The 18,863-nt window shown below is 34.6% G+C and overlaps 1 protein-coding gene across 1 annotated transcript in view; it reads left to right on the plus strand.

Moving 5' to 3' along the window:
* The window catches only part of ADAMTS19 (ADAM metallopeptidase with thrombospondin type 1 motif 19), a 274,439-nt gene that overhangs the window by 36,194 nt on the left and 219,382 nt on the right, over window positions 1–18,863 (plus strand). The window contains exon 3 of the mRNA XM_030818417.1: window positions 12,905–13,070. Within this exon, the coding sequence (XP_030674277.1) occupies window positions 12,905–13,070 (166 nt within the window). The remainder of the gene's footprint in view (window positions 1–12,904; window positions 13,071–18,863) is intronic.

The following is an 18,863-nucleotide window of genomic DNA, read 5'->3' on the forward strand; positions in this document are numbered from 1 at the left end:
CAGATTTTCCATTTCTCTGACTACCAATGCTATGGTCCTTGAGTAGTTGGCTCCACTAATCTTGTTTCCATGGTAAAATGAATTTGCATCTACTCTCTAGGGGTATGTAGGAGGTTGGCAACATCTCTGTCAATTGTGAGGTCACCAGTAAGACCTGGCAGTGATGAGTGCTTCCCCAAATCACAGCTGTGCAGCTTTCTCAGTGGTCTCATTCTCTTCCACTTAAAGCACATAACTGGGCTAGAATTGCATGAGATAAGTGCTGCAAAGGCTCATCACCATGGTGAATGCCTCCAAAAAATCACTGAGTGACTAACCCTTTAACAACTAGGTGTACAATTGAATGTGCACCAACTCATTAACTGCTAGGGTGGGTGGTGATTTGGAAGCCACCTTTCTGGTTAAGAAATAATATAGGTCAAAGTTAGTTAGTAGATTTAAATTCTCATAACTCAACAATATGGAACATGTAAAATTTTCTCTTTTGCAACAAAAAGAAGCCACGTTGTTATGACTTTTGAGAATCCTGATGGATGAAGACATGGAAATGTTTCTTTGCTCAGCTCTTGCTATTGACTTTAACAACAGCATGAACACATGTGTTTGATCATCTTGCATTGCACTACTAAAATTTTAAGCCTGAGCAATGTGGGTTAGACACGGGCAGGAGGTTCCTCTGAGTGAACTAAAGGAGAGCTTACTCTTTTCTTTTCTTCAAAGCCAAATTGAGAAGGCATTAATTCTGATTTTGCTTTTTGAAAAAAAAAATCAACCTTACAAGCTTTCACTTTTTCTTTAACCTCACTAGCCCTTCCTCCATAATCTCCTTTGCTTGTTCTTTCTCTTCTTCCCAGTGTTAGGGTCCTCAGAGATTGATCTTAGGCCCTGTTCTTTTCTTTCTCTACCGTCTTTTACTGAATAATATTCAGTCTTAGGGATTGAAAAATGATCATTATTTTGGCAACTCCCAGATAGATGTCTCTAGCAGAAAACTATCCAGTAAGCTTCATTCTCCAACTTCTTGACTTTTCCCTTTGGATGTCTCACAAATATATCAGAGCTGATAAGTTCTCATCAAAAACTTTGATTCTCTATCCCTAAAATCTGTTTCAGCTCCATGATTTGACTTGTATATCTCAATTACAGGCAGCTGTCTCTTCCTTCTTAAGTACTAAAGCTAGACACTTTGGAGTAATCCTTAATTCTTCTGTGCCACTGTTCCTCCATGTCCCAATATCACACCATTAACACATTTAGATGATTGCCATCTGGTTTGGGTGAGAATCCAAAATAAATGTCAGATCTGTTTACCTTTTTCCACATCCTTAGTCCAGTCACCATGCGTTGCCTCCTTAGCCTAGCCACTGTGATCTTGCACCTGTATTATTGGAACTGACTTCAAACTGGCCTCCCTCATTCTACTTTTGGTCACCCTAGAATCTGTTTTCTGAAAAAAAGCAAGAATGGTTTTCTTCAGATTTACATTAGATCATGCCATCCACCATCATTTGCTTCCAATTACACTTCAAATAAAATCTAAATGGCTTAGGGTCTTGAGAGCTCTACATGAATCATGTCCTGCCAACCTGTCTGCTCTGTTTTTGCTGCCATCATTGTTTATGTATGACTCCTATCACTGCCTCAGTCTCCACACCACCTGTCAGTTTTTAACTGAGTTTGGCTTGTACGTAGGTTTTCCTAATAGACTACACTAATGCCACCATTATTTATTGCTTTAATTACTGCAGTAGCCTCTCAACATGTCTTGTGTCTCTCCATTTCAATCTTTCTTTTAAATTAATCTAAGTCATATGTACATCATTTACAAAGCTAAGGCTTACTATAAGAAATAAAATATCCTGCCCCTTCTCCCCTTCTTTGACTTCTGCCCTACAGGAGCAACACCATTTCTTCTGGTACTAAGTATTCTAGCTATATTTATTCTTTATTTTTCATTTTGAAAAATGAAAGCTTTATAGGAACAATCCTGTTTCTTCTGGTACTAAGCATTATAGCTATATTACTTATTCTTTATTTGTTACTTTTTGAAATATGTTTTCTGTGACATATACACATGGGACACAAACATATGTTGTTATAAATGATAATTAGAAGCGTACACCTTTGTGAACATAAAGTACATTTGTTGAGTTTCTTCCACATATCTTCCAGAATTACAGCCTTGATTTATGGCATCACTCACCTGGGACACCATCTTTTCCCAATTTAAGTTCGCTTTCATATGGCAGGCTCCTTCTTTCACTTTAGTTATTGCTTCAAATGCCATCTCCTTAGTTATTGAGCTACGCTTTCTGGCTTCTCTAGCATTCACTCTATTTTTTTTTTTTTTTGATCTTTCTTTGTTTCTTTAATACTGCTTTTTACCATTTAGAATTTCTTAAGTGTATTTTTCTGAATACCTGATTTTTGTCTGTCCTTCCCTCATCATCCCCACTAAATATACAAAGTCCATGAAGACAGGGGTTCATTCTGTTTTCATCTTTGAATCCTCAGTTACTTGCATACTGCCGCATGGCAGGTATTCAATAGGTATATTTGTAATGAACATTAAATAATCATCAGGAAGTTGCAATGGAACATACTAGATTTGGGCTAGACTGGTGAACAACTAAGAAGTAGATTTTAAAATAAATTTGCTCCCTGGTTTTAACATGTTATTTGCATATTTAAAGAATTCATAGATAGCCCAAAATAATAATTACAAATTATTGTATGTAACAAGAGATTACAGTAAGGTGAACGGATACAAGAATGTACATGAAAATAGCTTCTCTTGATATTGATCAAAAATTACAATATACAATGAGAAATGAGATAACTATCAGAACAAGAGCAACAACAACTAAAGCAGTCATTTTGGATATCTAAATGTGAGGATGGGGCACTCCTTTTCCACTTGACCAGTCTTCACCACTTCCTTTTTACCTCTTCACCATAGAGTCCAAAGAGTAGCTTCTATTTATTCTCATACTTGTGATGTTGTATATGATAGAGTTGAAAAGGCACATTTTGAACCTTTTAAAATCTCTATCTCTATTAAACGTCAAAGGAAAAGATAGAAAAGGCCAGCAGTTTACAAGAAAATGAAGAGCAGCCATATATTTTTCATTTGTAGGAGCGAACTTGTTCCTGTGTAATTATGTAAGTGAAATATGACTGTGTTGAAAGATATACCACAAGAAGCCCTCATGAAGCACACCATGATAAAATTTGTAAGCAGTGTCCAAGAAAATATAGATGGTTTAAAAAACAAAGAGGACTTTCATCAGGGATTGTTTTTGAATATGAATTAAGTAAGTGAATCTGCTATGGAACGCCCCTGGGTTTCTTTCTGATAACCATTTCACATTCCCACTTCCCACAAATGAAGTCTCTTCTCTGAGGTCCCCTCATTTAAAAGGCCATTTCTACATCACTCTGTAACCCATTCCTAGTACTTGGCACTACTTGAATTCATATTATACATGTATAACTTTTCATTGAGTAAATAAGACTCAAGGGTCATAATAAAACTCTTGCCCGCCCCTCCTAGTTTTATCTCTGGTGTTTATTTGTAGGTTCTGAGAAGACTTCTGGTAAATTTAGTCACAAAATTCTCTATTTAATCTTTCAAATATTTATTCTATAATCATCAAGCTGTCAAAATTCACATAAAGTTAAAATGAATCAGCCACATGCCCTCTGCATTCAGGCTTTCTTAGAAGAAATTATATCCAGTGAAAAAGGGAGAATGAAGTCAGGGTCTTTGTTATTTCTGCACCTATGGCTTTCAGTCCTCCTATTCACTGCACTGGGCTTTCTCTGGCTCCTCTAGCATTGGAACTGTTAAGGGACACCCAGAAGGAAGGGCAAGTTCTTAGGTGACAGACGGCATTTTGGGATATTATTGCTGAGCTCTGCATTTGCCAGGTGCTTTAAAGGGACAGTCTTTCATGGGCCACATTTGTGGCTTCTTGGGAGACTCTTCTTCAGAGATGCTCCTCAGTCTCTGGGGATCTCACTCTTGTCCTGTGAGGATGGTGAATTCATCTTCTCAGGTGGTCACTAGCAATGCCTGCCTTAGTCTTTGGGTATCTGTTGGGATACTTTCTGGCTATATTTTCGTCTTATTTTTTATTGCAAAATAGAACACAGACAGAAATAAGATTATAAGTAATCAACATAAAGCTTAACAACAGATTATGAAGCAAATATAGATCTTTTTAACCCAGCTGGATAAATGGTGCATCGTTTTCTTTCCTAGAGTGTAAGTTGATGATGGGCCTTGACCAACTTGTTCACTACTGTTCCCTGAGCTCTAACTGTACAAAGTTGATACTAATAAGCATTTATTGAATAAAGAGTTGGATGAAAAAATAAGTAATAAAATTATGATATATTTAGAGGATAAACTATTATTTGGCAATTAAAAAACACACAAAGATCGCATAATGCTATTAAGAAACAAGCTTTTCTTAAATGGGACAAAGTAGAATATAAAATTCTAATATATTTCTATGCCTGTGTATACATGCAAATGTATGCCCACACACAGATACATATACAATACAAATATATATGTGTATTCAAATTGACTAGAAGTATATACATACATTCATATGTAATTATCCTGTATGATAGGATTTAGAAGAATTTTTTAAACCATATTTTTTGTTCCACTATGTTTAAATTCTGGTTGTATGATCAGAAAAGATTGTAGGAAAGAAAATAGAAAAGAGAATTAAAAGAAAGGAAAAGGAAAAACAAAAACCTTGAAATATTCTACCAAGTCTGCCATGGGAGAACTGTTGGGGACATCCACCACTGAAAGAGGCCTGGAGGTGAAACCTCAGTCCACTTAGAAAGCCAGTGTGCCTTTGGCAGCCAAGAAGTCTGATCATATAGAACAGTCAGCTCAAGATAAAGTTCAGAGCCTTAATGTAGTATTTTTGTCTTCTGCTTTTGGAGGGATGGGGCCTGGCCTGGCTATTGATATCAAATTTTGGATATCCATCATCTTTGAGGTGTTATGCTTGACGTCCAAATCCTTAGTGTAAAAATTTTTAAAGATGAGGATTTTTTTTGAAATAACACTCACACGGCAGGCCTACCCTTTTGCAGAAAGCTTCACAAAGGCAGTATGCCCTTGAAACCAGACAGCCTTTCATTTGAATCCTGTCTTTACTACATACTGATTTGTGATCTTAGGAGATAATAAATCTTTTTGAAGCTCACTTATTTTTTTCAATTATAAAATTGATGAAATTAGCATGTGTCCAAGGCTTTATTTATAGATTAAATGGAATAATGCATATAAAATGCCTTGTAAACAGGCCTATTATTATATTATTGTTTTCTTATAGTTTTAAATAGGCTTGAAAAAGAGTAAAGGTACATACAATTTTTAGCTTGGGTAACTAAAAAAAGGTACAGCCATAAACAGATACACAAACTTCGAGAGGTGGTACTAGTTTGGAAAGAATAATGGTAAGACTGAAGTGAAACAAGGGAAGTGAGAGAGGAGGGTTAATCTTGAAGGGTGGCGGTGGACTACGAGTGAGGGGGTTGGGGAATCATCTCCATAAAGGAGGTTACAAAACCATTGAATGTGATAGATGCAGAGAACAACTGCTGATCAAAAACCAGCCTTGGAATGAGAAACATGACCTGTTCAAAGGAACAGAAATAGTTTCTGGAAACTAAAAGGACCAGGGCAGTGGAAATTCAAGGAGGAGAAAAGTGGGCAAGGATCAAATGCCGCAGAGAGGGGAATAAAAAAGGAAATTGTGAGCAACCTCAGAAAAATTTCTGAAGTTTGGTGATTTGGGGGTGGGGACTAGAATGTAAGTAAAAATTTAAGTAGCGTGTAGGTAGCAAGCAAAGATAGCATGATGTATCAAAACCAAAAATTAACATGGAATTTGGGAAGCCTACACTCTAGGCCTGACATTCACATTAACTCTCTGTATACAAATTTTAGGCAAGCCACGCAATATTTCTATGGATTGATTTTCGTTATTTTAAAACTCCTGTAATGCTCAGATGATTTCTAACTTTCCTTCTGTCATTGGAATTTTATGATTCTCTTTGGAGCCCTTTGGCTAGGAAAGAAAATGGAATAAGGCTAACAATGTGATCATCTGAAAAGTTTTCCTAAAGATACTACTTGGGCACACAAGGAAGTGAACACTGGAAATGCCCAGTGGAAGAAATAAAATTCTAATTTCCCCCTATGAAATCACAGGTGGAGTGAATACCTGCTCTTCAGAGCAGTGATGGATACGTTTTATGTTATCTCAAGAAGGAAGAGTTAACTCAATGTTAACTCAACATTGAGTTAAGAGCAACATTCCTTGAACACCTGTTATATATTAGACCTTATGTATTGAAGGCATGAAGATGAGCACTATTCCAAAGCCTCAAGTAGCTCATGGTCTAATCAGAAAGACATGAAACTATAACCACAGTAGACCTATTAGTGCAACAACAGAAAATGTCTGGTGTAGAATTAGATAGGGAAGGCATTGGTTACTTTGGAGAAAGGACAGGGTCTGCTTGATTTTGAAGAACTGATAGTTCTTCACAGGCACAGTGGCATTCTGGAAAGAGAAGGCAGTATGTGCAATATGCCAAGATGTAATCAGGCAACTAAAGGTTATTTTGAAATGTGTTTGTTCACATAGTAAAAGTTTGTCTGTTATTGTTATATATGAAGCTTGAGTAGTAAAAGTAAAACTGGAGAGGTAGACGATACAATTCTCATAGCCTTATAGGCCTCGTATACCTTCATGAAGGATTTTATCTTTTTGAGCATACTGTGGAAACATTGAAAGGATCATCAGGAAGAGTCTTTTAAGATGATAAGACAATAGGATAGATATGGTGTCAGAAGTGTAGTTTAATACAGATTTATATGTAGATATAGAATGCACAAATGCATGACAAATCACTCCCATTTACAGTAATACTGAAATGATATTTTATTTGAATATAGCATAAGACAAACTTGAGGCATTATAAGTTATGCCAAGCCATATGTCATGCCTACATTTTAAACTATATAATGCTTTATAATGAGATATATTAATAAACTATAACCTTATGAGAAAATACTTAAGAAAATTAAGCCAGCCTGGGTGCCATGGCTCATGCCTGTGGTCCCAGTACTTTGGGAGGCCGAGGCATGCGGATCACCTGAGGTCAGGAGTTCAAGACAAGCCTGGCCAACATGGAGAAACTCCATCTCTACTAAAAATATGTGGGTGGTAGTGGGCGCCTGTGATCCCAACTACTAGGGAGGCTGAGGCAGGAGAATCACGTGAACCCAGGAGGTGGAGGTTGCAGTGAGCCGAGATCATGCCATTGCACTCCAGCCTGGGTGACAGAGTGACACTCCATCTCAAAAAAAGAAACTTACATAGAAGTTCGGATCATGTACTGCATCAGACATTTGTCTAACATGTTTTTACAAGCATATACTGATTCTAAAGGCTTTAAGCAACTTCTCTTAGCACTGTTTACAACCAAAACACTTCTGCTTCTTCGAATGTCTCGCTAATTCTCAGATGTACCTTATACTGGGACAGTAGACTTATATCCTAAGATATTCGATATTCAAGACATTGGCTTTCCTTGTCCCATCAAGAACATTGTCATGTTTTTTAAATTATATGAGTTTATTTTATTTTCTGACTATATTTTCCCATTTCTCTGCTCAAACCAGACATCTTCCACCTGTTGCCTAGACTATCCATCCGCTTTGCCCTCACTCACAATGCCTCCTCTATAAGGAGCATCCTGGCACTTGTCTTATGCAAATCCTGCTGTCCCTCAGGACCTTTCTCAGATCCTAAGTTTATAATGATCTATCACCTTTCACGTGTCCATCAGCACTTAGGACATTTAGTTATTATGATATGCTATATATTTTTAAATTACTTTAAATGACAAAAATTACAAATACGTACATCACAAATGCACATATTTTTGGTGTGCAAAATGTTTTGATATATGTATACACTGTGCAAAGATTAAATCAATTAATGTGTCTGTTATCTCACATACTTATCAGTTTTTTGTGATGACCACATTTAAAATCTACTCTCTTGACAATTTTCAAATATACAATGCATCATTTTTAATTACAGTCACCATGTTGTGCAGTAAATCTCTTGAACTTATTCCTCTTGTCTAACTGAAATTTTGGATCCTTTGACCAACATCTTCCCAAACTCCCTTTCTCTCCTTCTTCTGACCACCATTCTACTCTCTGCTTCTATCAGTCTTACTCTATACATGTAAGTGAGATTGTGCAGCATTTGTCTTTCTTTACTTTGCTTATTCTACTTAATATAATGCCCTTCACATTCATCCATGTTGTCACAAATGACAGGATTTTCCTTATGAAGTCTGAGTAGTATTCCGTCTACACACACACACACACACACACACACACACACACACACACCATTTTTTAATCCATCTGTTAATGGACACTTAGGTTGATTCCACATCTTGACTATTGTTAATAGTGGTGCAATAACTTGAGGGTGCAGATCTCTCTTTGACATACTGATTTCATTTCCTTTGAATATATACCCAGAAGTGGAATTGCTGGATCACGTTTTTTAAAAATAGGATTTTATCACAAGTCTTACAATATTAAGTACCTAATGAATGCTCAATACGTATTTGTTCAGCTGAGCCTCAAAAAATACCTTAAGCCAGTTCACTGAAACGTTATCAAAAAATTAGAGGTTCTGGAACATGAAGAAAATTGCAAGAAACGAGCATGGAAGAATGAAGAGAAAATTTCAGATAATTGTAGTAGTACTTTGGTTATGTCAGTGATTTGGAACTGAGATAGTTGAAGCGAAATAGTCATCCCAGTAGAAAGGGGGAAAAGAATGGAGAGTATCACATTGCTTTCTGTTCCTTCTAACTTTTTAGTTAGATCTTATATGCTTTAGGATCTGTTTATTTATTTAATAGCCCGTAATTAACTTGAATTTGAATAAATGAACCATTTATAATTAATGAGGTAAAGTAACAATATATGAACATCCCTGTTCATCGTCCAAATCGAATTTTATCTTTTGATTAGAAGTTGGTTTTAGTGTCAGCACATCTACATGGAGATAAAAGTTAATGGTTATTTTAAAAAAGCACAGAGCCACATAAATAGAGAAAAAGAAATTTCAACCAGTAAGAAAAGAAATGACTGGTAGCTTATTTTCACAAAAGCAATGCTAAATTGCAAAATACAGAAATTCTTACTAAATTGAGAAATCAAATAACATTAAATGACAAAAGAACAGATGTCCTCATATGAGAAAATGCCTATGAAGATAGAAATAAATTAGGAAACAACTGTTAAACTTAATTTTACATCCAGATATTTACATGAAATGACTTGAGTTAAAATTATTTTGAAAAATTTAAAAAGGAAAATATGAAAAACACTTATATACTAGGCATTTATTTTAGATAATGCATTGTGCCATATTCATTCACATAATCTTTTATTTCTTGCTAAAATTCAGAGGATAATATTTGCACTAAAGCAAAGGCTGCCTAATTGTGGATTGCCCAGCACGGGGGTACTTGTGCAGAAAGGTTAATATGGGTTCATGTTGTTTCATAGCTTGTAAAATCGCAGTGCAGATAAAACAATTTATTTTGTTAACGGAAAAAGTGAGCCCTTTGTGGGGACACGAAAACCTCAAGATTTTCTATAATTCTCTTTTAATATGAGCCAGTATCTTGAATGACACATATTCATGCTAGGGCACTTTGTGTGCCATAGGATAGTATTCTAGGCCCAGATAGAAAGTTCATGGTGTGACTCTTGGTGCTAAATATGCCCCAGAGTGAACTGAGTTGGAACACAGTGGTCAGACTATAAACATTTATTGAATGAATGAGTCACCACTTATAATTATTCTGACTTGTTTTTTCCTTTTTAAAAGTAGCTTTCTTGTTTTTAAAAGTAATACAACAGAAAATGTTATGTAATGAAGAAGCTTCCAAATCATAACAAACAATATAATTTATTTCAGACAGTAATTTACATGCTAACAGGGATACAAAAATTAATAAAGTTAGATCCTTTGGACTTTGTGAGTTTTTCAGCCTATACTCAAATGTTTGGGTGCTTATATTTATTATGATTGTCCTTATTATTAAAATTAAAGTAACAGCAAACATTTATTGACTAGTTACCCATTATCAGAGCATTACCCATGATAAGAGCATTGCCTTCTGTTCCTTCTAACTTGTTAGTTAGAAGGATATGTGTATTTTTAAAATATATATATATATATTTATTTATTTAAAAAGATATCCTCCAAATAACCCTATGAAGTTGGGGTTTGGATAAAGATGCTGTAACTTACTCATAGTTACACAGCTAGCAGTAAGTTATGAACCCAGTTCAGAATCTGTTCTTGGAGTCATTAAATTTTATGTGATAGTGTGCAATTAAATTTTATAAGGTTTATTGTTATAAATCTAACCATGTTTATAACCTGGTTGAAAGGATGTATGGAATCACAAATTTATGATTTTCAGAAACTGAGCATGTTTGCCTGAGCTGTGCTGAGCATCATAATTATTATTTTAATCATCAGCCTCACTGTCAATTTTAATAGCGACCTTGAAAACTTAGTGACTCAGAATCACACTAATCCATAAGACAAGAATAACATATTTCTTTATTTTTAGCCTAGATCAATAATGTGTAGCACACCACCAACTATTCTCAATTTATATGTAGATGTACTACATCTTTAATGGCTATTACTTAATAATTTTATCTTTAATATTTTTTTTTGTTTCTCATTAAATTAAGCTCAAGGGAAAAACTGCTGGATTTGATGTAATTGCCTTAAAATTCAAGCTAGTTTCAGACTGAGAGAAGTAAAATATGTATGGAAAATGAAAGAACTTATTTGAAGGTATTTGAAGACATATTAAAATTATACAAATATTTGGCCCACATATATGCCCAGTATTCTTAAAGGTTCATTAGAATAAATCTTTCTTCATTATCCCTTGCGCCCAAATGTATTTGTGTGCGTGTGTGTGTGTGCGTGTGTGTGTGTGTGTGTGTGTGAGACAGAGAGAGAGAGAGAGAGAGAGAGAGACATTGAGACATAGGGAAACCAATAGAGGGAGACAGAGAGAGAGAAAGGGTGAGAGAGGAGGGGGACAGATCGAGGTGATGAAATTGCTATTATTTAATAATTTTTATCTTTAATATTTTCTTGTTTCTCATTAAACTCAAGGGAAAAAAACTGCTGGATTTGATGTAATTACCTTAAAATTCAAGCTAGTTTCAGATTGAGAGAAATAAAATATGTATGGAAAATGAAAGAACTTATTTGAAGTTATTTGAAGGCATATTAAAATTATAAAAATATTTGGCCCACATATATGCCTAATATTTTTAAAGGTTCATTAGAGTAAACCTTTCTTCATTATCCCCTACCCCCGAATATATCTGTGTGCTTTTGTACGTGTGTGTGTGTGTGCGCATGCGCGAGATCCAGAGTGAGAGCGAGAGAGAGATTGAGACATAGGGAAAGCAATAGAGGGAGAGAGAGAGAGAAAGGGATAGAGAGGAGGGGGACAGATCAAGGTGATAAAATTGCTTATTCTCATTCTTGATAATTTTTTAGTGATAAAACTCATTCAATGAGATTGATTAGGATTTTAAGATTTACCCTCAATTTACTTTATTTGGTACAGAATGAAATCAGGTAGAATATTGGCAACGGAAGATGCAATACTCTCTAATAATTCAAACAAATTTTTAAAAAATTTCTTCTATACTTCCAAAGAAAACATGCATTTCTTTCAGGGTATATGTATTTGTTTAATTTTCACTTTAGAAAATAATTATATTATTATTGTGCCACTTACATGTGGATCAAATTGAAATGAAATATACATAAAATTCACATTGATAATTCAAAACAGAATTAAGAACTTTGATATTAGCAGATTGGGTATTAGCAATACAGGTTTTAGTATATGATTTATTCAAAACTATTTGCTAAAGAGATAATGTAGTTGAATGTATGCTATCTATATATATTAATTATACAGAGTTAAATACTAAAAATGGAAAAGATCAAGTCATAGCATGTTCTTTCATGTGGAATACTTTCCTAGTTATAATGTAAATTTATATTCTAGAAAAGGAAAGGAAGAAATGACTCAGCTTAGCCTCAAAATATTACAAGTATACCTACTTGTTATAAGTACTTTTTATTGATCATAACTGTATTATACAATTTTAACCCTCTATCTCACAATTGGATGACTTTTAAAACATGTCACTATGTGAAATGAAACTTGTTTATATAAGTAATGCTTCATTTTTCTCTAACTTATTCTTCAAGGGCTTTTAAAATATATAGTAAAAGACTTTAAGAATATTTTATATATTAATTTTGATGCTTGTCTCTTGCATTTGTCTTAATATGTTATATGAATTACTTTATTAAATAATGACTGTCAAAAAGTTGGACTGTGTCATGTATGCAATTAAAAAGTGTATTGCTCTTTCTGTACATGCTGTACATTTAAGTGACCCCAAGGGTCTCCCAAAGTGAGCCTTTAACATTCCAAAATTTTTACTGTGCATCTGCTGCTGGCGTCTAGCCTCCCACCCACACGGACTAAGATTAACTAAATGAAGTTTATGTTAGTGCAATAAAGTACACAAAGATGAAGTAATAAAATGGGAAGACAGTTACCTTACTAGTGGGGTTGCTAAGTTAGTTTCACTAGAAGACTGTATGCATGTTTGTTAACAAAAACAGAATGCATGAATGGAAGAATCTAAAAGTATTTTTTCAAATGATATTTCTTACGTATCTTTTTGTGTTATATATTCCAGATGGGATTTATACAGCTCAATGAGGACTTCATATTTATTGAGCCACTCAATGATACAATGGCCATAACAGGTCACCCACACCGTGTATATAGGCAGAAAAGGTCCATGGAGGAAAAGGTCACAGAGAAGTCAGCTCTTCACAGTCATTACTGTGGTATCATTTCAGGTAAATGCCTTCTCCTGAAAGAGTTTAAGTAAATATTCAATGTGAGATGACTACTTTAAAAAAATCTCTCTCATCTATTTACTAGCTTTACTTATTTATTTTTAATGTAGAATCTTTTGGTTAGTAACAATTCAATGTGTCAATTATAGGATTATCTTTTAGTTTTTTATGAAGCACTACATTTTAATGTCAAAAAATAGAAACTCAAAAGGACTTTAGAGATGAACATATAATGTATGCTATACCTTTCTTGAATTGTAAAGTGTTCCTCATGGGATACTGTTCACTTTACTGGAATAGAAATGACACAGATAATTCCAGATACCCTAAAACTGAATACTGTGAGCTCATAGCCTTATTTTAGTCCACCTCTGTGAAAGCATCATAGATATCTCTTTACTTGGACTAGAAGCATCCTCATCTTCTCTTTCTTTCTTTTTCTTTATTTTCTTTTTCCCATCTAAAATCATTTTGGAGGTTAAAATTAGCTGCAGAATAGGAAGAAGAGTAAAGATTTATACGTTTGAATTTTGTTCTCAGTATTCAAATCCCTTAAGTCTGGAACTTTTCAGAGGCTCATAAACATTCCCAACCATCAAATCCTTGGCTCTTTTTGTCTGCCAGTTCTTTACAGGAACAAAATGAGGGTGACTGTTTCATGTACTTTCTTACTTCCCTTAGGCAGAGATCTGTGGTGTTTGCAAGTATGGTGAGGAAAATGAATGATTTCTGTTACATAAGTAGGATCTGAAAGTCATAGCTAATATTCAGAAAAAAATTAAAAGTTTTCCTAGGAAATATTTTTAGACATGGAATCCAGACATCTCAGGGTATTTACTGATCTAAGAAACATTTCCAGTTAGAATCTGAGGAAATATGAATTTATTGAAAAATTTTCAGTGTAAGGACTTTAAAATTTGACTTGCAGATTTTAATTGTCAATGTAGCTTGTATCAAGATATCAATTCTAAAATTGATTATGGTATTTGAGGCTAGATTAGATATGTGCATGGTGACAATAAATCACATCTGTAGAGACCAGAGGATGTCTATATCATCAATTGCCTAGGGTGTTCAGATTCAGAAAAATATTATAATATATTTCTATTTAGAATATATTTTTATCTGAAATTAATCTGTTACTTCTATTTTCTTTTGTAAGAAGTCATGATGTCAGTCTGTACAGGAATCATCATCAAAAGCAGTTGAGTCTGTCTCCACATCACAGTATTCCATGTCCACAATCAAGCCAGTTTAAATAAGACATATCCCTCTTCTCTATTACAAACACTGTAGATATAAAGGAGAAAAAGTCAGCCGAACAAAAACTGTAGCATTATGAGCAAGCAAAAGAAAAGCTTCTGTATTGGGAAATGAGAAAAACAACAGCAATAGTTTGGATTTAGTCCATTTAAGGAGATTGCTTTGTACAAGTTATACTGAAAATCTGCTTTGTACGAGTTATACTGAAAATCTGCACTGTGTAACTTGAATAATTGTTAAGTTCCAGCTGTTCTAATTACTCATGTAGTCTGATGAAACAAAGCAGGCTTTGTATGTCATTATTCATAGAGAAAAGGTTTTTAGAAAATTCTGAATTATAGTAGGTTAATAAAGCATAAATACATAGTTCATGTTTGGCAAATGTTGTACATAAAGTTTCTGATATATATATATATCAGATATATATATAGGATAGATATATACTATATATATCAGATAGATATATAGATATATACTATATATATCAGATATATATAGATATATACTATATATCAGATATATATAGATACATACTATATATATACTATATATAACAGATATATACTATATATACACTATATATCAGTTATATACTATATATACTATATATCATATGTACTATATATACTATATATCATATATTTATATATACTATATATACTATATATCATATATACTATATATATCAGATATATACTATATATATATATATATATATATATATATATATATATATAGTAGGCATGATTGTTACATGTAAATGTTGACCTACTTGGGTCAAGAACTTGCATGTAAGGAGTGCTAAGCTATCATCAGCTACATGATTTACTGAGCTTACCTATTTTCAGATGCTTTTTGAGGGCTCAGAATTTTAAAAATCATTTTAAAATTAGCAATCTGTGAAATAAAATATTTATTTACTGGTACTGACATGTCCACTTGTAGCCTTTCTCTTCTTACTTCAGGCTGATACAGTAACAAATTAATAACATGGTCCAAATTTTGATAATGTTGCAGTATTTGACTCTGGAAAATGAGATTATTAAGTTTGCTTGTCTTCAACTTGGTCTTTGTACTCTCTTAACGTTTTCAAGGTTTTAGGTAGATTATGTTTATATGTATTGCTTACATGAATATTTTTTTCCAAACAGGGATTTTCCTGTTTTAAAATGACTTTGTTGTGTTATTGTACTAGAACATAATGTAAAGGAGGGGAAAGCACATGAGTTTTAGAGTCAGAGGCCACAGGTTCAAGGCCCAGCTTTAGTCTCACTCCGGCCTAGGTAATCTTGAGCAATTCCCGTTAACTTTTGAAACTTAGGTTTTTGGTTGTAATGTAAGCACAACCAGTCACCTTACAGGAATGTGGAGATAAATGACACAGTTTCTATTCTCAAGAGGTGAACAATATATTATTTTAACAAACTGGTAACTCAGCAATTACACCATAGTGTGATAAGAACTACAATAGATCCCATTTGTCAATTTTGGCTTTTGTTGCCATTGCTTTTGGTGTTTTAGACATGAAGTCCTTGCCCACGCCTATGTCCTGAATGGTATTGCCTAGGTTTTCTTGTAGGATTTTCATGGTTTTAGGTCTAACATTTAAGTCTTTAATCCATCTTGAATTAATTTTTGTATAAGGTGTAAGCAAGGGATCCAGTTTCAGCTTTCTACATATGACTAGCCAGTTTTTCCAGCACCATTTATTAAATAGGGAATCCTTTCCCCATTTCTTGTTTTTGTCAGGTTTGTCAAAGATCAGATAGTTTACACTGTTGGTGGGACTGTAAACTAGTTCAACCATTGTGGAAGTCAGTGTGGCAATTCCTCGGGGATCTAGAACTAGAAATACCATTTGACCCAGGCATCATCCCATTACTGGGTATATACCCAAAGGACTATAAATCATGCTGCTATAAAGACACATGCACACGTATGTTTATTGCGGCACTATTCACAATAGCAAAGAGTTGGAACCAACCCAAATGTCCAACAACGATAGACTGGATTCAGAAAATGTGGCACATATACACCATGGAATACTATGCAGCCATAAAAAATGATGAGTTCATGTCCTTTGTAGGGACATGGATGAAACTGGAAAACATCATTCTCAGTAAACTACCGCAAAGACAAAAAACCAAACACCGCACGTTCTTACTCATAGGTGGGAATTGAACAATGAGAACTCATGGACACAGGAAGGGGAACATCACACTCTGGGGACTGTTGTGGGGTTGGGGGAGGGGGGAGGGACAGCATTAGGAGATACACCTAATGCTAAATGACGAGTTAATGGGTGCAGGAAATCAAGATGGCACATGGATACATATGGAACAAACCTGCAAATTGTGCACATGTACCCTAAAACCTAAAGTATAATAATAAAAATAAAAATAAAAATAAAAAAATAAAAAAAAAGAACTACAATAGGCTTAGCACACAAGATCCCAAGCTCCTGAAAATGGACACTTGAATCTCAAAGATCAAGTAAAACTTATTAAGACTAGAGGGAGAAAAGGGAACAGAGTCCAGGTTGAGATAATGGACTTCGGGATCAGACTGCCTGTGTTCATATCCCTATGCTGCTTCTCTCTGTGATCTTGGGAAGTTTACTTTCTCTCTCAAAGGTCCACTTACCATATACAAAATGGGAATAGTGATACTTGAACCTCAAGACTGTCCTCAGAATTAAGTGAATTATGTGTTAAAAATGAGAAACATGAAGTCTTTAGTGCATGCTGTTACATGTTAATGAGGCAAGAACATTTCAGGCAGAAGGAATAACTCATGAAAAAGTATAAAGGCATGAGAAGGCATTGAGGGAGCGGAAACCAAGTTTCTGTACTTGATAAGACACAGCCCTGGAAAAGTGGTCATGGACTAGAAACTGAAGGGACTTGAGTGCCCTGGTAAGGACTTTATCTTCAAGTGACATTATCAGTTTGTATTAACATTTTAGTATAAACTCATGAGTATGTCTAAGACTCAGTAGGAAAAGAGAAGAGATTAACAGAGTTGAAGACAAAGGTTTAGGCAGGATGTAGAGATCATCTATCTCCATTCTTCGAGCTGACTTAACCAGGCCACTACTGAACTAGTTCCCATACTCCAACCATAAGTATTGTGGAGATTATTGTCAATCTGTGGAGGGCATTAGAGAGAACACACACTGAGCACTGGTGAATAATTCTACATTTCTTCTCTGACTGGAAGTGTACAGTATCAACTGTGTTGTTTTTATACATGCATTTGGATACAACATGGTCTAAAGATTTAGGAGATGAAGAATGAGCTCTGCATAGTTGTATATAATAAAAGCATCAAAGAGAGCAACTTAATAAAAAGATTACTTCAATATGCATGATTTTCACAGACAATGGATAACTTATATGGCAGAGTCAACTGTGAAGTTGAGATTCTTTAGAAACCTAGAATCTTCCAGGTAGCCTATTTAAATGAAAATAAGCACACAGGAAACTGACAGATTGGGGCCAACACAGCTGTCACCAGCTGGGACACTGAAGGAAATAGACTTTTCTAACTCTCTCTTACCTGATGTATCTACCACTCTTGGTACAGATAAAAAGCCTCTCATTTTGTAAACTATCCCCCTCATTTTATAAACTATCCTCCTTTTACATTTCTTACATCTCCATCTCTGTCTCTTCTATGGGAATGTCTTCTTCCATCTGTTTACCCCTGAATACAGGCATTTCTCAGGACTTCCTTTTTTTTTTCTACTTCCTATTCCACCTACTTTCCCAGGGTGATATAATCCGAAGCCAATGGGGGTTCAGCTTTACATTGATTAATTCCAAAGTGTCTCCATTTCAATTTTTCTTCTGACTTCCATCTATATATGTAATAGTAACTTCTATTCAGATGTCCTCAAGCATCTCAGATTTAATAAATCTAAAACTGAACCCATCATCTCTCCTCCCAAAGGCCTCTTCTGATATCCTTGACTATTTATCTAGTCACTTGAAAATTAAAAATAAACCCCCCAACAAAAACACAAGTAACAACTAAAAAAAAAAAAAAAAAGTTTTAATCTAACCTTCTGCCTTTGTTCCTCTAAGTCTGATTGAGTTAACTCATGATGTTGTCTACCTCCTAATATTTTGCCTGTCATCTCTTTCTACCACTCTGTGTTATTATAAGAACATTTGTTTAGCCAGTCATAGTGGTGTACCTGTAGTTCTAGCTACTTGGGAGCCTGAGGCGGGAGGATCATCTGTGCCCAGGAGTTTGAGGCTGCAGTGAGCCATGATCACACCACTGTACTCCAGCTTGGGTGACAGATTGAGACCCGATCTCATCTCTAAAAGAAAAAAACACATTTCTATAAAATGTACCATGTGCCAGTTCATGTAGTTATGTTACATGTGTTATTTTATTTTTATGTTTTCTATAATCCTTTGAGGTAGATAGTATTTGTATCCTCATTTCTTATTATTTTTAAAATTTTTTGTGGGTACATGGTAGGTGTATATATTTATCAGGCACATGAAATGTCTTCATATA

Source organism: Nomascus leucogenys, chromosome 2, assembly GCF_006542625.1.
Source record: "Nomascus leucogenys isolate Asia chromosome 2, Asia_NLE_v1, whole genome shotgun sequence".
In the NCBI taxonomy this organism is placed as follows: Eukaryota; Metazoa; Chordata; class Mammalia; order Primates; family Hylobatidae; genus Nomascus; species Nomascus leucogenys.